Source organism: Chlorocebus sabaeus, chromosome 8 (assembly GCF_047675955.1).
Source record: "Chlorocebus sabaeus isolate Y175 chromosome 8, mChlSab1.0.hap1, whole genome shotgun sequence".
Lineage (NCBI taxonomy): Eukaryota > Metazoa > Chordata > Mammalia > Primates > Cercopithecidae > Chlorocebus > Chlorocebus sabaeus.
This window is the reverse complement of record NC_132911.1, coordinates 42,574,031-42,600,773: the sequence shown is the minus strand read 5'-3', so window position 1 is coordinate 42,600,773 and position 26,743 is coordinate 42,574,031. Positions and strand designations below refer to the sequence as shown.

Genomic DNA, 26,743 nt, shown 5'->3' with positions numbered 1-26,743 from the left:
GTCTCTACTAAAAGTACAAAAATTAGCCAGGCATGGTGGCAGGCGCCTGTAATCCCAGCTACTCAGGAGGCTGAGGCAGGAGAATTGCTTGAACCTGGGAGGCAGAGGTTGCAGTGAGCGGATGGCACCACTGTACTCCAGCCTGGGCGACGAGAGCGAGACTCCTTCTCAAAAAGAAAAAAGAAAAAAGACCTCAAACTAATAGCCTAGTCTTCTCTTCTACTTTAGAAACTGTAAAAGCCCAAGGCAAGCAGAAGGAAACAACACAGATAAAGGCAGAAATTAATAAAATACAGAATAGGAAAAAAAAAAAGGAAAATAATCAATGAAACCAAAAGTTTGGGCTTTGAAAACAATCAACAAAATTGGCCAAGTTTTAGCTAGACTGACCAAGAAGAAAAGAGAAGAATGCAATTACTAAAATCAAGAACGAAAGAGGAAAACAGTCTCTACTGATCTTACATAACTAAAATGGAATATTTTGAATGCCTGTATGCCAAAAAGTAGATGACTTAGTTGAAATGACAACTTACTAGACAGACACAAATAGACCTGTAAGAACTAAAAAGATTAAGTGCTATGTTTTGAATATGTCCCCTAAAGTTCATGTGTTCAAAAGTTAATCCCCAATGCAACAGTGTTGAGAGGTAGAGCCTAATAGGTGGTGATCAGGTTACTGATGCCTCATGAATAGGTTAATGTCATTATTACAAGATTGGGTTAGTTATTGCCAGAGACGACTGTAATAGAATCAAATTTGGCCCACTCTTGCTCCCTCTCCCCTGCCCTCTTGCTCTTTTGCCTTCTGCCACTGTATGACACAACATGAAGGCTCTTGCTAGATGTCAGCCCCTCATCCTTGGACTTACCAGCCTCAAGAACTGTAAGAAATACATTTATTTTCCTTATCAATTATCCAGCCTGTGATATTCTATTATAGCATCACAAAATGAATCAGGGCAGTTGGTAATCAAAAAGCTTCCAACAAAGAACAGACCAGGATCAAATCGCTTCACTGGCTAATTCTAACAAATGTTTACTCTCTTTTAATTGATGTGTTTTATCCATTTACATTTTTTTTGAGAAGGAGTTTCTCTCCTGTTGCCCAGTGCAATGGTGAGACTTCTGCTCACTGCAACCTCCGCCTCCCAGGTTTAAACAATTCTCCTGCCTCAGCCTCCTGAGTAGCTGGGATTACAGGCGTCCGCCACCACACCACTAATTTTTTGTATTTTTAGTAGAGACAGCGTTTCACCATGTTGGCCAGGCTGGTCTCAAACTCCTGACCTCAGGTGATTCACCCACCTTGGCCTCCCAAAGTGCTGGGATTACAGACATGAGCCACCGGCGCATGACCCCGTTTGCATTTAATGAGTTCTTAAAATATCCATCTTACTACTTTTTCCTATTTTTTATTTGCTTGCTCTCCTTTTCCCCTTTGTTTTGTGTTAAATAAATATCTTTTATTATTCCATTTTATCTCTTTTCTCAGCTTATTAGCTAGTTTTTCTTTGCTTTTTTCCTACTTCTTATGAACACAAAGCTATGCTTTTTTTGTTATGTAGGTCTAGTGGTTGCCTTAGGATTTATAGTATACACCTTTAACAGATCACAGTCTATTTTCAAGTAATATTACACCATTTTACATGTAGTGTAAGAACATTATAACAATAGACTTCCATTTTTCCTCTCCTGACCTTTGTGTTATTATTATCATACATATTTTCTAACCCCACAGTACATTTAACATTAAGAGATTTTTATTGTATTTATTTATTTATTTATTTTCAGACATGGTCTTGCTCTGTCACCAAGGCTAGAGTGGTGTTGCGAACATGGCTCCCTACAGCCTTGACTTCCTGGGCTCAAGCTATCCTCCTGCCTCAGCCTCCTAAAGTGCTGGGATTACATACATGAGCCACTGCTCCCAGCTGAGATTTTTTTTTGTTTTTTTGGAGATGGGGATTTGCCGTGTTGCTCAGGCTGATCTCAAACTCTTAGGCTCAAATGATCCACCCACCTCAGCCTCCCAAAGTGCTGAGATCACAGGTGTGAGCCACCATGCTTTGCCTGCAGCTGAGACTTAAAAAAAAAAAAAATCTTATATATTTACACACATTTGTCATTCACTAAGCTCTTCATTTCTTTGTTTAGATCCACATTTTTATCTGGTATTTTCTCCTCTCCTTGAGTAGCTTTAAAACATTTCTTATAGTATAGGTTTGCTGGTGATGACATTTTCCTGCTTTTACATATCTGCAAAAATATTTATTCCACTTCTGCTTGCAAAACAAATTTTTGCTGGGAATAGAATTCTATTTTCTTTTTTGTACTTTAAAAATATTGCTCTGTTGTTTTCTGGCTGGGCATAGGTTCTTTCTGGCACCCCTGCCTGGATCCCCCTCCCAGCCCCATTTCTCATCCTTCTCCCACTAACTCAGACTCCAGGGTGGCTTTGGCATTTGGGAAGGCTGCTGTGCCCAGCAAGGTAGCAGGGAAGCGTGGGGCAGAGTCAAACTCTCACAGAATCCTAAATAACAGGGCAGTTTTGGGAGAGGGCTGCATTCAGCATGACTGTAGGGGGTTAGAACTGGTGCAGTTAGAACCTTGTGATTAATATCCCAGTTGTATTCACAGACTGGAGAGACCGAAGCCATATTTTATCCATAATTAGTTTAACTGCATCTTAAAAATAGAAAACTGATACAACATTTTAATAACTGCAGCAAAGGGAAGTTTGAGTTATTATCTTGGAATTGATTTTTAATTTTGCTTTTCTGTGGACAGAGAATATTCTATATGATATAGATTTTTTGTTGCTTGTTGAGACTTTTTCGTGCCTTAACAAGAGGTCAATTTTTATAAATCCATGGATGTCTGAAAAAAAAAATGTCATTTTGTGTAACTATTTCAGCATCTATCACTGTGCCCAGAACATAGTAGAGTTTATCCTAATGTTGAGTTAGCTTTCTCACGTGAAACACTGTACCTCGTATAGCAACTTTGGAATATCTCTAACATTTTTGCTTTGTGATATACAAATTTATGGGGACACAGATGTCCCAGAAACGTCTAACTCTATAATATCACAGAACCACACCGTAAGTGAACTGCATGGAAATCTTCCTGCAACTCTCTGGAGGAGTGCTCCTCAGATGTGTAGTGCTGGCCACCTGCATCAGGATCAACTCTGAAGCTTGAAAAGAATGCAGTTAAATCTGGGTCCCCACGCCAGATCCACTGAATCAGAATTTCTAAGGATGGGGCCTGTAAACTGATCTTTTAAGATTGCCCAGCTGGGTGTGGTGACTTACCCCTGTAATGCCAGTGCTATAGGAAGCTGGGGCAGGAGGATCACTTTAGGTCGGGAGTTCGAGACCCAGCCTGGGCAACATATTGAGACTGTTTCTACAAAAAGTAAAAAAATTTAAAAATAGCTATTTTTTAATTTTTTAAAAATTAAAAAAAAAATTTTTTTTTTAAAAAGTGAAAATAGCTTCAGCTACTTGGGAAGCTGAGGTGAGAGGATTGCTTGAGTACAGGAGTTTGAGGCTGCAGTGAGCTGTAATGCCACTGCATTCCAGCCCAGGTGAGAGAGAGAGACTGTTTCTACAGAAAGTTAAAAAATAAAAAAGGCTGGTCGCAGTGGCTCACGCCTGTAATCCCAGCACTTTGGGAGGCCAAGGCAGGCAGATCACCTGAGGTCAAGAGTTCGAGACCAGCCTGACCAACATGGAGGAACCCCATTTCCACTAAAAATACAAAATTAGCCAGGCGTGGTGGTGCATGCCTGTAATCCCAGCTACTTGGTAGGCTGAGGCAGGAAAATCGCTTGAACCCAGGAGGCGGAGGTTGCAGTAAGCCAAGATCCTGCCATTGCACTCCAGCCTGGGCAACAAGAGTGAAACTCCATCTCAAAAAATAAATAAGGTGCCATTGCCCGCACCCTTGATTCTGATGCGCATTAAAATTTGAGAACTGCTAATTAAGAACCGTCATATCCACAGATTTTCAGGGTTTTTTTTTCCTGAAATGAACAAGAAATTGGTATAATTTTTCCTTTTTTTTTTGGTTGTTTTGTTTTTGTTTTTGTTTTTTGAGACAGAGTCTCGCTCTGTCACCCAGGCAGGTAGTGCAGTGGCGCAATCTTGGCTCACTGTAAGCTCCGCCTCCCGGGTTCACGCCATTCTCCTGCCTCAGCCTCCCGAGTAGCTGGGACTACAGGCGCCTACCGCCACCCCTAGCTCATTTTTTGTATTTTTAGTAGAGATGGGGTTTCACCGTGTTAGCCAGGATGGTCTCCATCTCCTGACCTCGTGATTCCCCCGCCTCGGCCTCCCAAAGTGCTGGGATTACAGGCGTGAGCCACCGTGCCCGACCAGTATAATTTTTCTGTAAAAGCAGTCATAGTTTCTGGGTCTTCCTACTGGCTCCAAAAGCCTGTCATTATACCCATCAAAATGTTGTTCTCTGGAAGAAGAAAATTAATGTGCATTACCCCTATGTATTTCAGTAGCTGCTGTTAGTTACGTATTCTAATTAAATCCTCACCACAATCGTGGGACGTGGTGTAGTGAGCTGAAGGGTGGCCCTCCAAAAAAATATGCTCACGTCCTAACCCCTGGTACCTGTGAATGTGACCTTCTTTAGAAAAAGGGTCTTTGCGAATGTAATTTAAGAATCCAGAGATGAGATTAACCAAGATTACCTGGGAGGTCCCAGAATAACCAGCTTGCTTGTAAGAGACAGAAGAGGAGAAGGCACAGGAACAGAGAAAGCCGTGCAACCACAAAGTCAGAGGCTGGGGCGATTCCAGCCAGGAGCTGGAAGAAGCAGGGAAGGATCCTCCCCTAGAGCCTCCACAGGGAGTGTGGCCTTGCCCTAGCACCTTGATTTAAGACTTTTAGCCTCAGCCAGGCGTGGTGGCCCATGCCTGTAATCCCAGTGCTTTGGGAGATGAGGAGTTCAAGACCAGCCTGGCCAACATGGTGAAACCCCGTCTCTACTACAAATACAAAAATTAGCTGGACGTGGTGGTGCATGCCTATAATCCCAGTTATTCGGGAGGCTGAGGCAGGAGAATCACTTGAACCTGGGAGGCAGAGGCTGCAGTGAGCCAAGATTGCGCTACTGCACTCCAGCCTGGGCAACAGAGCAAGACTCCATCTCAAAGGAAAAAAAAAGACTTTTAGCCTCAGAACTGTGAAAGAATGACTTTTTGCTCTATGAAGTCACCAAGTTGGTGGTAATTTGTTATAGTGGTCCTAGGAAACAAACACATTGGTATTGTTATTTTCATTTACAATCACAGAGCTGAGTCTACTACAGTAGAATAAATTTTATTATAATAACTGCTGTGTTCTAGGACAGTGATAACTGAATTGTTTTAAGGGACTTAAAATTTAGGCACATTTCCTTCTACCTTGAAAGGCCCAGAGATGATCATTAAAGGTTGGAGGGAAATAATAGAAGGTTATTACTGATACAGGGCTCTCAAAGATCTGTACAGGAATCATTCTGGCTGGAGGTGTGTGGCCCATGTGCTCTCCACCAGCTCTTAGCTTCGAGATGTTCATAGCACAGCTAGCAAGAGCACAACCTGGATGGGTGTGGCTGTCATTGGCCACTCTCCCAGGGTTGGAAACTTGCCTGATATTAGTTTGTGGCCTAAGAGGGCACTCTCCCCAGCTCCCACTTCTGTCTGGCATTATGTCCGTTGTTTCAACTCCCTGTATTAATTAGTCTTGGCTTCCTCACCTTGTGGAGTGGAACAAGGGGATCAGTGGTGAATAATGACGCAGGTGGAGCTAACCATGGCCCATGTCAGTAACAGCTTTCTAGAAATATATTGAACTTATAAAGTATTTATGGATTAAACAGCACTTTTGGATCGCCTTAAGGTTAAAGCATAGCTTTGATATAGACGGACCTGGATTGGAATTCCAATTCAGCCACTCATCAGCTGCGATGGACATTTAAGTGAGTCACCTTGCCTCCCTGAGTGTCCAACTCCTAACCTGCAAAATCGGGTCTTGCTTTATAGAGCTGCTGTGAAGATTAAAATAGATAATTTAGAGACCCTGGCATGGTGATTGACACATAGGACGTGCTCAGAGGAAGCTCTAATTATTATTCAATGTCTCAACATTTTCAACAGTTTTAACTTTCACTGCTTGACACCATCCCAGGTTCTAAGCCTCTCTTTTTTTCTTAAAATTTTGATGGACAAAAGCTAGGCATTGTAGAGTTAATTTGAGCCTTCCTTATAATTAGCGATTTATTAAATGTTTCTTTGTGGTTTAAAATTAGCATTTAATTTGAATACTTACCCTACTGCTGTTTCATTTTCCCTGCGTGATTTGGACATGTCAAGAGTGGTGGATGTGAAATACTACCGACTAGGGATGTAGAACATGTGAGAGTTAATGACAGTGGATATTTTAAAAAAGCAGATGGGATCATTAAATTATTGATGATGTTTTTTGCTGCAGTGGGGTTATAAATAATACATGTTTAAAGGGCTGTTTCCTTTATATTTCTTTATGGACAGCTAAAGAATGTTCTCATTTTGAGTTTAAAGAGAACTGACAGTTGGAGAAAGGTCAACAAAAATGTTCATTTGTGCAGTTTCTATGCCAAAAAATCCTCAAACTTCAAACAAGAGCATAGCCAATTTTGTAGAACCATATCAAATCATCTTTATTTTCAGAGCATAATGAAGCACTGGATTTAATTTAGCAAATGGGGGTGGAGGGGAAGCTTGAAATAATTTTTATAATAAAAGTTTCGGCCAGGCACGGTGCCTCACCCCTGTGATCCCAGCACTTTGGGAGGCCAAGGTGGGCGGATCACAAGGTCAGGAGTTTGAGACCAGCCTGGCCAACATAGTGAAACCTTGTCTGTACTAAAACAAAAATTAGCCAGGCGTGGTGGCAGGTGCCTGTAGTCCCAGCTACTCAGGAGGCTGAGGCAGGAGAATCACTTGAACCTGGGAGGTGGAGGTTGCAGTGAGCCGAGATCGCACCACTGCACTCCAGCCTGGGATGACAGATGAGACTCCGTCTCAAAAAAAAAGAAATAAAAAAAAAAAAGAGAAAGAAAAAAAAAAGTTTTGTATTAAACAGTATCAACCTCTTTTTTTATTTCAGAAAACCTCTAAATTGAAATGAGCTTCTATAAATAAAACAGAAAAAGAAACCCAACAATTATTCCCTGAAGTCTATCAGTTTCCCAATACATTAGCTCTTTAGAATGTATTGTTTATTTATTATTATTATTATTTTTTGATGCCGGGTCTCATCTCAATCTGTTGCCCAGACTGGGGTACAGTGATACAATCACAACTCACTGCAGCCTTGGCCTCCTGGGCTCAGCGATCCTCTCATCTCAGCCTCCCAAGTAACTGGTACTACAGGCACACACCACCACACCCAGCCAAGAACGTATGATTTTTTTTTTTTGACGGAGTCTCACTCTGTTGCCCAGGCTGGAGTGCAGTGGCACGATCTCAGCTCACTGCTAGCTCCGCTTCCCAGGTTCACGCCATTCTCCTGCCTAAGTAGCTGGGACTACAGGCACCCGCCACCACGCCCAGCTCATTTTTTTTGTATTTTTTAGTAGAGATGGGGTTTCACTGTGTTAGCCAGGATGGTCTCAATCTCCTGACCTCGTGATCCGCCTGCCTCAGCCTCCCAGAGTGCTGGGATGACAGGTGTGAGCCACTGTGCCTGGCCCCAAAAATGTATGATTTTTTAAAAGGGATGGTATAGAGTGACTGGGAACAGATACTGGGGGAAACTATGAAACCAACTATGGTTGGTTTTTTTATGAATCTGTGAGTTCCCAGAAGTCATATGCAAAATTCTGTTTAATCTGCATATGTATATGGGGAGGTATAGGATCCATAACTTCTTCCTTTTTTTTTTTTTTTTTGACAGAGTCTCATTCTGTCACCCAGTCTGGAGTATAGTGGCGTGATCTCTGCTCACTGCAACCTTCACCTCCTGGGTTCAAGTGATTCTCCTGCCTTAGCCCTCTGAGTAGCTGGGACTACAGGTGCACACCGCCATACTTGGCTATTTTTTTTGTATTTCTAGTAGAGCCAGGGTTTCACTATGTTGGCCAGGCTGGTCTTGAACTCCTGACCTCAGGTGATCCGCCCACCTCAGCCTCCCAAAGTGCTGTGATTACAGGTGTGAGGCACCATGCCCGGCAAGATCCATAGTTTCAATCTGACTCATGGACCTGAAAAAGTTAAGATCCACTGCTGCTTCTTATTTCCCTTTAAAAATGGCTACGAGGAATGAGGGGTAATGTGAAGAGGGAAATAAGGGGCAGGAGACACCAAAGCTCTTCCCATATTAATCAGCCTCTTTCTGTCCAGGGTTGCATGTATCCCTTCAACTCCCTTTATCCTTTCCACCTCACTAAACCTTGGACAGCACTCTAAAGTTAGACTGTTTAAACAATATAGCTGAACAAAAAATAATTGCTGGAATGTGAACATGAAGCAGTATCAGGTAACATCAGGAAACGACAGAATGTCTTTAAATTTTTGGTTTTTTAAATTTATTTTTTGAAAACATATTTATTTTCTCCCTATACATGTGTTTGCTTTTAACTTCCATCTCTGCAATTTTCTTTTCTTTTGACATGGAGTCTCACTTTGTCACCAGGCTGGAGTGCAATGGCACGGTCTCAGCTCACTGCAGCTTCCACCTCCTGGGTTCAAGCGATTCTCCTGCCTCAGCCTCCCGAGTAGCCAGGATTACAGGCAAGTGCCACCACACCCGGCTAATGTTTGCATTTTTAATAGCAATGGGGTTTTCACCATGTTGGTCAGGCTGGTCTCAAACTCCTGACCTCAAGTGATCCTCAGGCCTCGGCCTCCCAAAGTGCTGGGATTATAGGCTTGAGCCACTGTACCTGGCCTGATCTTTGCAATTTTCAAAAAGAGTTTGGAGCAGGATGAAAACCTATAAATTCAATGACAAATCTCAAGCATTTTTCTGATGATGGGGGCACAGTTTAAATGTTTTCTTTGAATGGAGAATGTATTTTCTTTATAAGCACTTAAACTGTATCCTTCTTACAAGCTGAGGCTCCAACATTTACTTAAATATTGTGTTATCTATTTGAACTGGCAAGAGAGTGAATAACAATTACATGCAAAATTGGTAGAGAGAGATTCAATGATTTATATTACTAAATTTAATCACATTTTTCTGATGAGGACAGACTGAGGTAGCTTCAGTGACTTGCCCAGTGTCCCCCAGGTGAGTCTCAGGACCAGAGTCCAGCTCTGGGTTTGTCTGACTCCAGAGTCCATATTCTCGCTCCTGCATTCCTTGCCTCTGGGGAGCTCTTCTGCAACCTCCGGACATGAAAACCCCCATCCTCCTGCTCTGCACCCTTGGTATAGTGGCATGCAGTTCGCCTACTCCTAGAATGGAGCAAGCACTGACTTTTGGCGTATTCCAAAGGACTCCTCTCTAGAGTGGCTTTTTTTTTTTTTTTTTTTGAGGAAGGGTCTCATTCTGTCACCCAGTCTGGAGTGCAGTGACGTGATCAAGGCTGTCTGCAGCCTTGAACTCCTGGGCTTGGGTAATCCTCCCACCTCAGCCTCTCAAGTAGGTGGAACTACAAGTGCATGCCACCATGCCCAGCTAACTGTTTTGTGTATTTTTTGTAGAGACAGGGTTTCACTATGTTGCCCAGGCTGGTCTTGAACTCCTGAGCTCAAGGGATCTGCCCGCCTTGGCCTCCCAAAGTGCTGGGATTATAGGCATGAGCCACCACGCCTGGTCTTTCTTCAGTTCTAACTCCTCTTTAACCAACACTGATATCTGGTCAGAGGCTCAATTAATTAGAAACCCACTGACATGGCCGGGCGCCGTGGCTCACGCCTGTAATCCCAGCACTTTGGGAGGCCGAGGTGGGCAGATCACAAGGTCAGGAGATGGAGACCATCCTGGCTAACACAGTGAAACCCCGTCTCTACTAAAAATACAAAAAATGAGCTGGGCGTGGTGGTGGGCACCTGTAGTCCCAGCTACTCGGGAAGCTGAGACAGGAGAATGACGTGAACCTGGGAGGTGATCCACCATGCTTTGCAATAAGAATATTTAAATAAATGTGAAAATATCCAGGTGGTATCCATTCCTCTCATTCTCTGACATCTAGTCTCTAGTCCTGGATGATCACTGAACTCAGAAAAGGCACTGGAAGCCCTGGAGTCAGAAAAACAAAAACAAAAACAAACTTCTGTTCTCTCCAAGCTGCACTCATTAAGAGAGAAATGAGGATTCATATTGCAGAAAGTTTTCTAACAAGGTTAAGCCTTGATTAACTGGAGAACTCCATGAGTCAGAACAAACTTGTTGGGACCTAGCGTGAGCTTTACCTGTAGTTGGAGCTCAGTGAATTCCCCTAAGATTATGGTTGAAATTGCACCACAGAAAGATCTCAGCCACTCACAGGTGCTTGTCCTCCCAGGGTCCTGTCTGCCCCAGCATTTCCTTTCTGCTTTTCTTCCCCTTTCTTGCATGAAGAGACATCTAGGCTGATAGGAAATGTGATGACTCATCTGACATCAGATCGAATCCTTTTTACTCGCCCTTCATGTCTGCCTCAGTCTCTGATCCTGGGAATAACCATGTGAAGTCCTGGGGATGTTTTGATTTCTCAGAAGACACACACAGATTGCAGTGGGCTTCTGATGATGTCAAGGTTGGATGCATGTGGCTGACTGATAGTTCTTTGTTTTCCACAATCCTTTGCCTAGAGAAAAGGAATCCAAGTGTGTTTTGACCATGCCGACCAGCAAGGGGCAGGGATTCTTTCACAGGGGCTTGTATCTCTGGCTGTGTGTGTTCACACCTTTCTTTAAAGGTAGGTTTCATTTCTGCTTTATCTTCTATTTCCTTTTTAGCTACATGTATTTACTCTCTTTTCTAGTTGTGCTTGAGAATATACATTAATAAAAGATTCTGTGGTCTGCATAGGAACCACCACTGTTACAACTGCTAATTAATCTATTTGGTTTTTATGCGTTAGGTGTAACAAAAGATGAAATCTGAGGGGTACGGTGGGGAGGAGAGGACCATGAAACATAGTGCAAACCATATTTTATTTTATTTTTCCCAATGAAAATATAAGAAAAATGATACAGTTTTCTATTGATCTCTGCTGTGACTGTATTGAACTTATTTATTGGCAGTTATGTTTAATGTTTTTTCAAAGTGGTAATATATTTGTTAGCTGGTATTATTACTCAGTCAATGAACTCTTCCATTTTGTAGGTAATTGTGTTCATTTGGGGAAACACATCACATGATTATGCTGAAACGTATCCCATGAGTAAGATCATTCATTTTAAAAGTTACAACTTAGAAATGGACCACTGCTGTTGTGCTGAATAAAATCACATTTTTATGCTGTTAGATTTGCAGGGGCCTTGCTTTTCAAGGCTGATGGAGGGTTTATCTGCTATAAAAAGTCTTCAAGAGGAAGAAAATGGGTAATGAGGATTATTTGTTGTCTGCCATGGAGAAATATGTTTATCATGATTAATTACGATGGCAAGAATGATGTTTTACCTTAAATTTGTCCTTCCTGCTAAAACCCTAGCATTTCAGTGTTTCCAAAGGCATTCGTCAGGCAACTCTTTCCATTTAGTAATTTAACAGAGATCTTTCCATTCGTGTTGCCTGATGAACTTTTCAATCCCTTTCCATTTTTTTTTCCTTCAATGTATTTCCCTTTGGGAAATTTGTGGCGTCCTACGTTAGGTATCAAATTTAAATTCTGTGAGGGAAAATGTAGAAGAGGTAGTAATGATATCAATTATGTCAAATGAGGACAAGTAACCCCACTTTTAAGGTTTTCTTGGAAAAATACAAAGAGATATGCATAAAGTTATTGTCTAAAATTTAGTGAATGAAAGTGCTATTATTTAAAAACCAATTTCAACTTTTAAAAACGTTTCAAGTGGCTGGGCGCGGTGGCTCACGCCTGTAATCCCAGCACTTTGGGAGACCGAGGCAGGCGGATCACGAGGTCAGGAGATTGAGACCATCCTGGCTAACACGGTGAAACCTCGTCTCTACCAAAAATATAAAAAATTAGCTGGGCTTGGTGGTGGGCACCTGTAGTCCCAGCTACTTGGGAGGCTGAGACAGGAGAGTGGCGTGAACCTGGGAGGTGGAGCTTGCAGTGAGCCGAGATTGTGCCACTGCACTCCAGCCTGGGCAACAGAGCGAGACTCCATCTCAAAAAAAAAAAAAAAAAGTTTCAAGTAAATTTGCCTTAAAAGCCTTGCATTCTCAGAAATCTCCACAATAACTGAATTTCAAAGTTGATTTTTGTTTTATTTTAAGTTCTGGGGTATATGGGCAGGATGTGCAGGTTTGTTACACAGGTAAATGTGTGCCATGGTGGTTTGCTGCACAGATCAACCCATCACCTAGGTATTAAGCCCAGCATGCATTAGGTATTTTTCCTAATGCTCTTCCTCCCTGGACCCCCTCAAGAGGCTCTAGTGTGTGGTGTTCCCCTCCCTGTGTCCATGTGTTCTCATTGTTCAGCTCCCCCTTTAAGTGAGAACATGCAGTGCTTGGTTTTTCATTCCTGTGTTAGTTTGCTGAGGATAACGGCTTCAAGTTCCATCCATGTCCCTGCAAAAGACATGATCTTGTTCATTTTTATGGTTGCATAGTATTCCATGGTGCATATATACCACATTTTCTTTCTTTTGTTTTTTTTTTTTTTGAGACAGAGTATCGCTCTGTCGCCCAGGCTAGAGTGTAGTGGCGTGATCTTGTCTCATTTCAAGCTGACTTCAAGCTTCCCGGGTTCACACCATTCTCCTGCTTCAGCCTCCCAAGTAGCTGGGCCTACAGGCACCCACCAACACACCCGGCCAAGTTTTTGTGTTTTTAGTAGACACGGGGTTTCACTGTGTTAGCCAGGATGGTCTTGATCTCCTGACCTCGTGATCTGCCTGCTTCGGCCTCCCAAAGTGCTGTGATTACAAGCGTGAGCCACTGCGCCCAGCCTATATCACATTTTCTTTATCCAGTCTATCATTGATGGGCATTTGGGTTGATTCCATGTCTTTGCTATTGTGAATAGTGCTGCAGTGAACATACACATGCATGTATGTTTATAATAGAATGATTTATATTCCTTTGGTATATACCCAGTAATGGGATTGCTGGGTCAAATGGTATTTCAGGTTCTAGGTCTTTGAGGAATCGCCACATCATCTCCCACAATGGTTGAACTAATTTGCACTCTCACCAACAGCGTAAAAGCGTTCCTATTTCTCCATAGTCTCTCCAGCATCAACAGGTTTCTTGACTTTTTAATTATTGCCATTCTGACTGGCGTGAGATGATATCTCATTGTGGTTTTGATTTGTGTTTCTCTAATGATCGGTGTTGAGCTTTTTTTCATGTTTCTTGGCCACATAAATGTCTTCTTTTGAGAAGTGTCTGTTCATGTCTTCAAAGTTGATTTTTTAAAAGAACATGACTTGCAAAGACCATCATGAAATTACTAGTTATTTCAGTTTCCTTGGTGAAGATTCCCCAGCTAAGCGCCTTGCTGGTGTAGATACAGATGTTAGTTGATTCAGTATTTTAGACAAGAAAGGACAGGATTTTCCTGAATTACTGGAAAGGGTCTAGTGCCATCAGTAAAACTGCGAGTTACTTCAGTGGCATAAGCGAAGATTCCAAGCCTTGTGTCTACTCCTTTATATCTGCAGTGCCTTAGACTTTAAGAAATGCTCTGACCAACATAATTTTCTTTGATATTGCTCTAGTCCTGAAATTCAGGCATTACTCTTTTTATCTCCACTGTAAAGGTGAACAGCTGAGGCATACAGGGTGGGGTGAGATGGGCACTGGTGGAGCATGCACAGGTGGGGACAACACCAGGATGCAGTCATGGGCTGGGACATCCACTCCCCACCGGGCCCGGGAAGAATTGCCTAGAATATCTGCAGTGGCCAGTGGCCTGGCTGGCTTTAACTCTCCCCTCTGTTTGGCCTCACAGGCGGTGCGGGCTGTGCAACTGAGGAGAGGCTTTTCCACAAACTGTTTTCTCATTACAACCAGTTCATCAGGCCCGTGGAAAACGTTTCTGACCCCGTCACGGTGCACTTTGAAGTGGCCATCACCCAGCTGGCCAACGTGGTGAGTGCCATCTGATCAGAGCTTTCCCCAGCATTGTTACGCTTTTGCAGGCGGTAAATGAAGGAATTTTAGAAACACAGATAAATGCAGATCTACAGAGATCTGGCCCTTCAAAGCCATCCATTTGGGAGGCAGGCACTTTTCCCACCAATGCTGTACCTGTCTGTGTGAGGCAGTGTTTTTCCTTGAAGTGCTTTCAGAACCAGTTTATGAATCAAAAAGTTGCAGGGGAGTGAAAGGCAGCTAACTTCATGGGGCACCCATTGTGCACCAGACGCCTGTTAACACTGTGTGGCCAACATCTTCATCTCACTGCTGAGGAAATGGAAGTTCAGTTAAGTGACTTTCCCAGGGTCACTTAACTATAACTATAAAATGGCAAAATTGAGATTTAAATCCAAAGCTCATGCCCTTTTCACTCCACAGTTAAAAAATTGCTTTAAGGCTGGGTGTGGTGGCTCACCCCTGTAATCCCAGCACTTTGGGAGGCTGAAGCAGGCGTATCCCTTGAACTGAAGAGTTCGAGACCAGCCTGAGCAACATAGCAAGCTCCTGTCTCTACAAAAATGCAAAAATTAGCCAGGTGTGGTGGCACATACCTATAGTCCCTGCTACTAGGAAGGCTGAGGTGGGAGGATTGCTTGAGCCCAGGAGGTCAAGGCTGCAGTGAGCCAAGATTGCACCACTGCACTCCAGCCTGGGCAACAGAACAGGGAAAAAAAAAATTGCTTTAAGTCTTCTATGTTATGAGAACGAAAAAAATGCAATTTTCATTTAGCCTTGGGGAAAAAAAAAAAGGATGGGAATTTGAGGATCTTAATTTAATTCCTTGCTACCGTGTTCAAGGGCAAGTAGGACTGGAGCTCTTTCTTTTGGATCATCTTTGCTCCCCCATTGCAGGGAGAGGGAGTGGCGAGGCCCGTACTCTTGAGTCAGCAAGGTCTGGGCTCCAGGGCTTAGACCAAATTCCAGGAAGATGCAGGCTTAAGAAGCAAGAGAGGTCTGAAGTGTCTCCAGAGAGGGGCTCTGGAGCATTCTTGAGACTACAGCACGCGGAGGGGAGCCCTGCCCATCAAGTCAGCCCCAGCCATGGATAGTGAAGGGGCCTCCTTCCTCCCAGACTTTGCTCTGTGGGTGAGATGGCGGTGACTCTTCTGGGTACACCTGGGGAAAGACCCTAATGACAGGCATGAGTCAGACCCCACCACATTCTCCAGTCCATACTTCCCAGTGGATGAAACCAACCCTGGCCCAGTCCTCTGTCTGTGACCCAGGCTGGAAGTGTGCATGCACTGGCTGAAAAAAATAAAGCCAGATGTTTCCCCTTACCTGGATGCGCCCTCCCATCCTTTAGTGAGTATTTATTTGGTGCTTGTTCTAATCCCTTTCCCAACTCCAGTAGCTTTGTCCTGGTTCCTAGTCTTCTGCTGGGCTGGAAGCAGTTCTTGCTGTGTACTAGGTTGTTGTGATCTGAGAGCTGAACTGAGTTTCCTCTGAAGTCTGTGAGGGCCACCTCACTGCATGGCATCACTCCGTAACCCTGCTGGACACGCCCTTGCAGGAGGTTATTCTGAAGAGGGGGGTGAAATGGCTGGTAAATGCAGATTTTGGCATTTACATTTGGTTGCAAGTATCAGATATTAAAAGAAAACCCACAGCCTTTACAAAACAAAAAGTTTATTCCTTTCTTATGCAACAGAAATCTAAAGATTAACAGTCCAGGAGATTAATATCAGTCAGTTTCACGGTGTTAGTGGTTGCACCTGTATGTTCAGTTGTCCAGGTTATGCACCGCACAGCTCCAAGGGATGTCATTCCAACGGACCGTGATTCTAAACGTATAAACCAGATGAGGCAGCAGTGACCAAGGTTCCTTCCTTCTTTCTATTTCACTACCCTTTGTGCGTGGCTTCTTCCCTCAGTGTTGCTTCATGGTTCAAGATAACTGATATATTCCCATCCTCACATTCACATTCTTTGCAAGAAACAGAAGGAAGAGGAGGAAAAGGGCAAAGTGTACATCCTAGACTTCTGTGACTTCCGTAAGAGTTGTTGCTTTCCATCTCATTGACTACCTCCAGCTGCAAAGCAGACTTGGAACTGCAAGTTTTTAAAATTGAATTTTTATTTCTTGAGATCATTATAGATTGACATGCAGTTGTAAGAAATAACAGAGGATCCCTTGTAGACTCTGCCCGTTTCCCCCACTAATCTGCCCTCCATTCTGAAATCTTCTCATTTCAACAATATCATACGTAACTGGAATCATAGAGTAGGTAAACTTGTGGGACTGGGTTTTTCCCTCAGCATCATCTTTAGAGATTCCTCTGAGTCGCTGAGTATATCAGTAGTTCATTCCTTCTTGTTGTTGAGTAGTACTCCAGGTTGCTTTTTTTGTTTGTTTGCTTGTTTTGTTTTGTTTTGTTTGTTTTTGAGACAGTCTCACTCTCACCCAGGCTGGAGTGCAGTGGCGTGATCTCGGCTCACTGCAACCTACGCCTCCCGGACTCAAGTGATTCTCCTGCCTCAGACTCCCAAGTAGCTGGGATTGCAGGCATGCACCGCTACGCCCGGCTAATTTTTGTGTATTTAGTAGGGATGGGGTTTCACCATGTTGGCCAGGCTGGTCTCGAACTCCTGACCTCAAGTGATCTGCCCACCATGGCCTCCCAAAGTGGGGATTACAAGTGTGAGCCACCACACTTGGACTACGATGTTTTATTTAACCATTAACTTGTTAAAGGACATTTGAGCTGATTCCAGTTTTTGGTCTATTGCAAATAAAGCTACTGTGAACATTTGTGTACAGGTTTTGGTGTAAATAGAAACCTCCATGTCTCTGGGATAAACGCCCAGGAGTGCAATAGCTGTGTGTTGTCAGGTGAACTTGGGGTGGCGGAGAGAAGTGGCACAGCCAGGAAACTTTGTTGCCCCTCCCTTCTGGAAGGTCTCGGGGCCCTCTCTCTGATCCCCAGCTTGGCTCTGGAGCACCAGGGCTCTCCCTGGAAGTGTGTTTGTGTCATGAAAAATGACCTTGGCCAGAAAGTTTTCTGGTTTCTTTCAGTGCAGGAGCAAGACCAAGTGCCCCTCGGAGGGATCCCGTGTTTGTGCTGGCCTGGTATATCTGAAATGACAAAGATAAAGCTTTGGTGTAATGCAGCCCACTTGGCCTTTCTGATCCGAGTCTCCGAGTCTGCTGCTGCTCCAGAAATGAGTCCATTTGAAATCATAACTCAAAGCCTTTAATGCAGCTGCCATGTCAATGAATTGATTTTTCCAAGAAGGAGGTACAGGTTGATGGCGCCAGGAATGGAGTTGATGCTGTGGGTCTTTGGATTCCTCCAGCAGGGACGTGTGATAGCAGTGCCATGCCCATTGGTGGGATCTGGAATTGGATGGAGAGAGTACGACTTGCCAGACAGGTCCTGCTCCATAGGGTCAGCTGACATCTCTCAAGGTGTCCACACCCCCATGGACCATGTCCATACCACTTGGAGCTTCTCTGAGCCTGTGGAAGTGAGGCTGTGGAGTTGGCTATTGCCAAATGATCTCAGCTTTCTGAACACAGTGTGCTCATTCAGAGACAAAAAAGGCTTTGGAGGGCAGTTAGGGCTTATACCCTCACCCCTGAGGCCTTCCTGGAACCGAGACTGCAGGGCTAGTCCATTCCTGACCAGCAGTGAGTGGATTTATGGACACAGCCCCTGCTGGACTCTGCAGATTGCAAGGGGACGCTCATCACCAGAAGGCACTGACTGCAGGCTTGTGTAATTGTAAAGCCATGAATTGGTTGACCAATAGATAAGTACAGATAATTTCTTTGCTTCCTGGAACTCACAGGAACCCATGACTGCAACTCCTTTGCTGATCTTTCAAACCCTGGGGCTTACCCTGTCTTGTCACAGGCCCATTTGAAAGAGGAAGCCTGGCAGGGTTTCTGTTTAGAGTTTTCCAGGAGGGGCAGCAGTGGGGATGGAGTAGGGGAGAAGAGAACTGCAAGGCAGCCACTGGCCCAGGGCAAGCTGGTGTCTGAGCCTGACCACAGCTCCCTCGGCCACCACCACTGAGCTCATTTACTCTGGAGGGTGCCTGGGTGTCTTGGGAAGCAAGGCTGACTGAGGAAGACTTGTGAATCTACTGCTGGCCACTGGGGACATACCACAGCCACCAGGCTGCTGGGCCGTAAGGCTGCTCAAGGTGCCAGATGTGTCTTTGGTAGTTCTCCCACTGAGAGGTGGTAGCTTAGGAACTCATTACATTTGGAATGCCACCTGGAATGCTCTTCCTCCACACAGCCCTGTCTTCTGGTCATTTAAGTATCTGCTTAAACATTACCTCCTCAAAGAAGCCTTCTTTGCCCATCCCATCTAAAATAGATATGTGTGTTTGAGATTATGTGCACGTGTGTGCATGAGCGTGTGTGTGCATGAGTGTGTGTGCATGTACACCAGCGTGTGAGAGCATGTGTGTGAGTGTGTGACTGTGCCTGAGTGTATGAGTGTCCATGTGCATGAGTGTGTGTGTGCATGAGTGAGTGTGCACCAGTGTATGAGTGTGAGTGTGCATGTATGAGTGTGTAAGTGTGTATGAGAGTATATGTGTGTGAGTACGAATGTTTATGAGAATTAGTGGGTATACGAAAGTGTGCATGAGTGCGTGTGTTCATGAGTGTATGTGAGAGTGTGTGCATGAGTGTGTGTGTGTGCATGAGTGTGTATGAGAGTACCATGAGTGCGTGCACATGTGAATATGTGTGCATGAGTGTGAGTGTGCATGAGTGTGTGCGTGTATGAGTGTGCATGAGTGTGTGTGCATATGTGTGTGTTTGTGTCCACACATGGACCATTCCGTCCTCCTTTATTTATCCTCATAGGACTTACTGCTCTCTTATGTTATAGTATAGATCTATTAGTAATTTTATGTCTCCCCATCTAACAGCTAAGACACATGAAGGCAGGACATTTTCCCATCCTCTTACTGCTGTATTCCCAATATTTATAGAGCACGTAGTGGTTACTCAATAAATATTTGTGTAGTGAATGATTGAAGTGGTGGCTTGGCTGGGGGTGAGTAGCAGCTGCCAGCTGGAAATTTCATGGTGGCAGAGGCTTTTTTTTTTTTTTTCTTTTGAGATGGAGTCTCGCTCGGTCGCATGGGCTGGAGTGCAATGGCGCAATCTTGGCTCACTGCAACCTCCATCTCCAGGGTTCAAGCACTTCTCCTGCCTCAGCCTCCCAAGTAGCTGGGATTACAGGCACCTGCCACCACACTCGGCTAATTTTTTGTATTTTTTAGTAAAGACAGGGTTTCACCATGTTGGCCAGGGTGGTCTCGAACTCCTGACCTCCCAGAATGCTGGGATTGCAGGTGTGAGCCACTGTGCCCGGCCGACTGAGGCTGACATTTTAAGGTAGAATCCCAGGGCAGGGGTCTCAGGACTCAGAGCCTGGAGAGCCCTGAGGCACAGTCGGGGATGGGAGGCGTTTAGGGAACAGGCAAAAACACTGCAGGATTGGAATTCCCACCACTATCTGCAGCATCTCCCTCCCTCCTTCCTTTCATGGAACTAGAAAACTTGATGGGCTGCAGAGATCAGAAGCACTTCACAGAAGAGGTGAGACTTAAATCAGCTATGAAAGAGTTTAAAGCCACATTTCCTCTCAAAATCCACAGGGCTGGAGCCAGATGTGAAAATGCTGCATTTCTGCTTGCATGCTGAATGCTTTCACACGTTGCCTTTAAGTCTTCTTTCACTGGCATGAATATGTCAGATTTGGTTCTTTTTAGTTGTAATTTTTGCTCTAAGACTCACCTCTATGGCAAGCACATTTGAGGCTAAAAATATTATTTCTTCTTCCCAGGATGAAGTAAACCAGATCATGGAAACCAATTTGTGGCTGCGTCACGTATGTGCCTATATCATCTGTTGGCTTAATGATGTCAAATGGATAAAACCCACAAGCACTACCTTGTTCCATCTCCAACTGGTTTTAGAATATAAAATATTATCCTCTAGGTCATCTCCAAAGCCTAAAGTGCAGCTCTGGTAATAGCTGACTTGATGCATGCTTCACAGGTGCAGACACCTAGTGACAGAGGTCCTTCTGACATAGAGATTTCCGTCCTTCCTGGTTGCTGCTCTCAGATCTTCCACTTTTCTGTAACTTGAGCTCCCGGGTCTGATGCTTGCCTGCTCTTTGATCCCTGCTTGACCAGGCTTGGAGAAGTCAGTAGCTGAGCTTGGGAGCATGTACATGAGATTCCCAGCAGCTGGTTTTATCAGTCGTACCCCTTCTTCTTTAGGAAAGTCCTGGAGGGGTGCAGTGGCTCACGCCTGTAATCCTAGCACTGTGAGAGCCTGAGGCAGGAGGATCACCTGAGGTCAGGAGTTCGAGACCAGCCTGGCCAACATGGTGAACCCTTGTCTCTAATAAAAATACAAAATTAGCCTGGCGTGGTGGTGGGCGCCCCAAATCCCAGCTACTCGGGAGGCTGAAGCAGGAGACTTGCTTGAACCAAGAGGCGGAAGTTGCAGTGAGCTAAGATTGCGCCACTACGTTACCAGCATGGGCAACAGAGCAAGACTCTGTCTTGGAAAAAAACCAAAAAACAGAAAGGAAGTCTTAATCATTTATACAGATTTTGTTAAAAAAAAATCCAAAACTTATCATCGTACCCTTGAACTTTTTGATATTAGAAATGGGTTGCCACTCCAGTGTGAGTGTTGTACCTCATGGAATATGGAAGTTAAGCCTAAAACTTTGACCAGCTAAATAATAGTCAATACATAATTATCTAATGAAATATTTGCCTAAATCAGCTTAGCTATTTAGCTCCCTGTTCCCCATGGATAAAATTGTCCGGATTTTGATAGAAACCAATGCATTCTTCAAATAAGAATGTATTCTTTTTACTTTTTTTTTTTTTTTTTGAGACAGAGTCTTGTTCTATCGCCCAGGCTGGAGTGCAGTGGTGCGATCTCGGTTCACTGCAAGCTCCGACTCCCAGGTTCACACCGTTCTCCTGCCTCAGCCTCCCGAGTAGCTAGGACTACAGGCGACTGCCACCATGCTCGGCTGCCATTTTTTTTTTTTTTGTATTTTCAGTAAAGACGGGGTTTCACCGTGTTAGCCAGGATGATCTCGATCTCCTGACCTCGTGATCTGCCCACCTCGGCCTCCCAAAGTGCTGGGATTACAGGTGTGAGCCACCGTGCCCAGCCGAATGTGTTCTTTTTTGAAAAACAACTGTTGAACCATCATAAAGTTAACATTGGAAGAAAGATATTAAAAAACGATTTTTTTTTCCAGATAGTCTCACTCTGTCACCCAGGCTGTAGTATGGTGACATGATCTCAGCTCACTGCAAACTCTGTCTCCCAGGTTTAAGTCATTCACCTGCCTCAGCCTCCTGACTAGTTGGGACTACAGGCGCGTGCCACCACACCCAACTAATTTTTGTATTTTTAGTAGAGACGGGGTTTCACTATGTTGGCCAGGTCTCGAACTCCTGACCTCAAGTGATCTGCCCGCCTTGGCCTCCCAAAGTGCTGGGATTACAGGCATGAGCCACCGTGCCTGGCCAGAAAGTTATTAAGAAATTTTAAAAGCTGATTTCTATTTATTTTAGATCTGGAATGATTATAAATTGCGCTGGGATCCAATGGAATATGATGGCATTGAGACTCTTCGAGTTCCCGCGGATAAGATTTGGAAGCCCGACATTGTTCTCTATAACAAGTATGGGTCTCTGACCACTGTAGCCTCTTTCCAAAGCTGCTGTTGGTGTATTCTGGCCTATAGCAAAGGGAGTGTTACTAATGGTGTCTGACTTGCTTTGCAGTGCTGTTGGTGACTTCCAAGTTGAAGGCAAGACAAAAGCTCTTCTTAAATACAATGGCATGATAACCTGGACTCCACCAGCTATTTTTAAGAGTTCCTGCCCTATGGATATCACCTTTTTCCCTTTTGATCATCAAAACTGTTCCCTAAAATTTGGTTCCTGGACGTATGACAAAGCTGAAATTGATCTTCTAATCATTGGATCAAAAGTGGATATGAATGATTTTTGGGAAAACAGTGAATGGGAAATTATTGATGCCTCTGGCTACAAACATGATATCAAATACAACTGTTGTGAAGAGATATACACAGATATAACGTATTCTTTCTACATTAGAAGATTGCCGATGTTTTACACAATTAATCTGATCATCCCCTGTCTCTTTATTTCATTTCTAACCGTGTTGGTCTTTTACCTTCCTTCAGACTGTGGTGAAAAAGTGACGCTTTGTATTTCAGTCCTGCTTTCTCTGACTGTGTTTTTGCTGGTCATCACAGAGACCATCCCGTCCACATCTCTGGTGGTCCCACTGGTGGGTGAGTACCTGCTGTTTACCATGATCTTTGTCACACTGTCCATCGTGGTGACTGTGTTTGTGTTGAACATACACTACCGCACCCCAACCACGCACACCATGCCCAGGTGGGTGAAGACAGTTTTCCTGAAGCTGCTGCCCCAAGTCCTGCTGATGAGGTGGCCTCTGGACAAGACAAGGGGCACAGGCTCTGATACAGTGCCCAGAGGCCTTGCCAGGAGGCCTGCCAAAGGCAAGTTTGCAAGCCTTGGAGAACCCAGACATCTTAAAGAATGCTTCCACTATCACAAATCAAATGAACTTGCCACCAGCAAGAGAAGATTAAATCATCAGCCGTTACAGTGGATGGTGGAAAATTGGGAGCACTCGCCTGAAGTTGAAGATGTGATTAACAGTGTTCAATTCATAGCGGAAAACATGAAGAGCCACAATGAAACCAAGGAGGTAAATGTGTGTTCCCTCCACCCAGCCAGCTTGCACCCTTCGCAGCCTATGGGCACTCTGGAGGCACAGTCAGACCTTCAGTGTGAGTGTTGTTCCTGAGACGGTCCTGCAGCCTTGCTCTGAGACCTGGCTTTGTTATTGTGTGGTTATGGGTGGACTGACAGGGTCACACCTGCCAGTGGAGTGGGGTCAGGTGCAACAGCCCTAGAGCAAATCTCCACCTCCAGAAATGTGAACTCAAGTAAAATTTGCTTAAAATAAACATTCCGGGCCGGGCACGTGGCTCACCCCTGTAATCCTAGCACTTTGGGAGGCCAAGGTGGGCAGATCGCCTGAGGTCAGGAGTTTGAGACCAGCATGACCAACATGGGGAAACCCCGTCTCTGCTAAAAATATAAAAATTAACCAGGTATGGTGGCACAGGCCTGTAATCCCAGCTACTTGGGAGGTTGGGAGAATCTCTTGAACCCAGGAGGTGGAGGTTACAGTGAGCCAAGATCACACCCCTGCACTCCAGCCTGGATGACAGAGCGAGACTCCATCTCAAAAATAAAAATAAACAAACAAACTCAGGGCAATCTCAGTTAATGAAACCAAGAACCTCAGCCTGAGCAACATAGCGAGACCTTGAACTACCAAAAAAAAAAAAAAAAAAAAAAATTAGCAGGCGTGTTGGTGCATACCTGTAGTCCCAGCCACTCAAGAGGCTGAGGTGGGAGGATTGCTTGAGCACAGGAATTTGAGGCTGCAGCCTGGGAGATAGACGACAGATCAGGGTCCTGTCTCAGAAAAAAAAAAGAAAAAAAGCCCCTGCACAAGAAACAGCGGCAAATAAAAAGGTAGAAAGAGAAAAGCTGCCCCAGAGGGAAGGAGAAATGAGTTCAGAGTAGCGTGCAGCCTGGGGGTGCTGGGAGATGTGGGAGAGGGCAGGAGTGCGTTCACTCCGGCAGCTCTGGCTCCACTTGTCCTACTTGAGAGAGATTTAGGTGCTGGTGAAAAGAGCCCCAGGGATATTTTTAGCATTCACGTACTCTGCTCCTGCTGCCCAGAGTCTAACTATAGCAGCATGTGCCTCCCTCAGCCTCCAAAGACAGAGCTCAAGAGAATCATGCCAATTTCCCACAGCATGTGGGTGACTAGCGGAGGGCATCTGAAACTTGGGCCAGGTGTCTGGGTTTGACTTCAGACTGCAGCTGCTGGCAGCCATCACTCCTAGTGAAAGGATACTGTGAGACCGAAAGTCCACCCTGTTGGTGTAGGAGGAGGATGCTGTGAATGGCTGTCATGCGGATGTGTCACGGGACAAGAGCCCAGAAAAATTCATCTTCATACAATTTAAAAGAAGACCCTCTCTCTACAAAAAATACAAAAATTAGCAGGGCATGGTGGCGCATGGCTGTAATTGCAGCACTTTTGGAGGCCAAGGCTAGAGAATTGTTTAAGTAAGGCCAGGAGTTTGAGACCAGCCTGGGCAACATATTGAGACCCCGTTTCTAAAAAACAAATTTTAAAAAATTTGCCAAGTCTGTTGTCCCAGCTACTTGGGAGGCTAAGGCTGGAGGATTGCTTGAGCCCAGGAGTTCCAGGTTTCAGTGAGCCGCAATCACACCACTGCACTTCAGCCTGGGCAACACAGCAAAATCCTGTCCCTAACATTTTTTTTTTTTTTTTAATTTAAGAAACAGCTGCTGTTGACTTAATCACTAACAGTTAGGGCTCTCAAGACACAAGTACAGAGACAGTGGCAGAAGGCTGGAGGGTCAGGAACTGGGAGAAATACAACCAGCTCTCCATGGCCAGCATCCCTTTGAGGGCTGGAGGGCTGCCTGTTCCTGATAAAGTGGTTCTCAATCATACCCCATGTCCTGCACCCCCAGCGGTACCTGCTGCCTCAAACTCATTCCCCAGACTTGCAATGGAGCCAGACTACCCAGCGTTGCAAAGCATGAGTCTAGCTCTCTGAGCAGCTGCTTCTCAGTAGTGTCTCTTGCAGTTGGGAAAGTCCCTGGGGACCCACGGAGTCAGGGCTTTGCCGCAGACTCTGCTGTCTGAGGCTCTCACAGAGGCTGTGCATTCGCCCTCTGTGGACGAAACAAAATGTCTTATGTGTCCTATACAGGAGACATGGATTCACCAAATACCAATATTTGCTTTATTTTTATTTTTATTTATTTTTCAAAATGGAGTCTTACTCTGTCACCCATGCTGGAGTGCAATGGTGTGATCTTGGTTCGCTGCAACCTCCACCTCCTGGGTTCAAGCGATTCTCTTGCCTCAGACTCCCAAGTAGCTAGGACTACAGGTACATGCCACCACGCCTGGCTAATTTTTGTATTTTTAGTAGAGATGGGGTTTCACCATGTTGGCCAGGCTGGTGTCGAACTCCTGACCTCAGGTGATCTGCCTGCCTGGCTAATATTTGCTTTAAAATGTGCCAGAGAAACCTTCTTTGAAAAAGAAGCAGCTTATTGATGAAACAACGCATGTTTCTTATGCTTTTGGTTTTTTAAAACAGCTCTTAATTTTTGTTTGCATTTCAGGTAGAAGATGACTGGAAATACGTGGCCATGGTGGTGGACAGAGTATTTCTTTGGGTATTTATAATTGTCTGTGTGTTTGGAACTGCAGGGCTATTTCTACAGCCACTACTTGGGAACACAGGAAAATCTTAAAATGTATTTTCCTTTATGTTCAGAAATTTACAGACACCATATTTGTTCTGCATTCCCTGCCACAAGGAAAGGAACGCAAAGGCTTCCCACGCAAGTCCCTCATCTGCTAAAGCTGATGGCTAGATGGAAAAAGAGGACTTTCTTGCACCTCAGGAGGTGGAATATCCTCCACTGTAGCACAGGGGGAGAAGTGAGAAGGGTTATGACATTAGTGCCCAGATTGGGCAGCACCCACGGCTACAGTATCAGGTCAGTTTTCTCATGTCTGTGTGTTTGGCTTCCCAGGACACAAATGACTTACAATACAGCCTAACTATGTAATTTACATCAAGCCACACTAAGAAGTTCTGCTTCACCTCCAGCGGTTGCTGTTTCTCAGTATTATGACATGTGACAGGTGAACTCCGGGAATTGGACCTTGCGACATTTGTGAACTGTTTACAATACTTGTGAACTATTGCATCCTTGATTTCTTGTGCACGTCTCTGTGATGTAGCTCACCCCCTCAGCATTATTTGATATAGATTGTTTTTTTTTAAAAAAAAAAAAACAGTTTGGCCAGGTGTGGTGGCTCACGCCTGTAATCCCAGCACTTTGGAGGCTGAAGAAGGAGGATTGCTTGAGCCCAGGAATTCGAGACCGGCCTGGGCAACATAGGGAGACCCTGTGTTACAAAATTAAAAACATTAACCACTGTGGTGTTTTGCACCTGTGGCCCTAGCTACTTGGGAGGCTGATCTGGGGAGGATTGCTTGAGCTTGGGAGGTTGAGGCTACAGTGAGCCATGATCACACCACTGCACTCCAGCCTGGGTGACAGAGTGAGACTCTGTCTCAAAAATAAATCAATAAATAAAAACTACCAGATAGTCAGAGTCTTTCTCAACAGGCTGTATTTGCTTAGCATTCATCTGGCAAGAAGCTTGAGGGGAAACCCAGTGCTGTGCTAGGCATTGCAAGGGTGACAGCAGTGGGTTCTTTCACACAAGTGCTTGTAGCTTCTTAGGAAAAGTAGTAGCTATGAAGACTGTAGGCCAGATGTCATCTGGGGAA

The 26,743-nt window shown here is 44.6% G+C and overlaps 1 protein-coding gene across 2 annotated transcripts; it reads left to right on the top strand.

Moving 5' to 3' along the window:
* The first annotated feature begins 10,360 nt into the window (after positions 1-10,360).
* Positions 10,361-26,227, top strand: CHRNA6 (cholinergic receptor nicotinic alpha 6 subunit). Of its 2 annotated transcripts, XM_007962346.3 has the most exons (6): positions 10,361-10,890; positions 14,059-14,198; positions 20,060-20,104; positions 21,828-21,937; positions 22,041-23,019; positions 25,560-26,227. In XM_007962346.3, exons 1-6 carry the CDS (start codon positions 10,812-10,814, stop codon positions 25,689-25,691), a joined length of 1,485 nt encoding a protein of 494 aa, XP_007960537.2. In that variant the 5' UTR covers positions 10,361-10,811; the 3' UTR covers positions 25,692-26,227. The 2 variants fall into 2 exon arrangements, with proteins under 2 accessions (XP_007960537.2, XP_072874741.1); XM_073018640.1 differs by lacking the exon at positions 20,060-20,104.
* Positions 26,228-26,743: the final 516 nt, after the last annotated feature.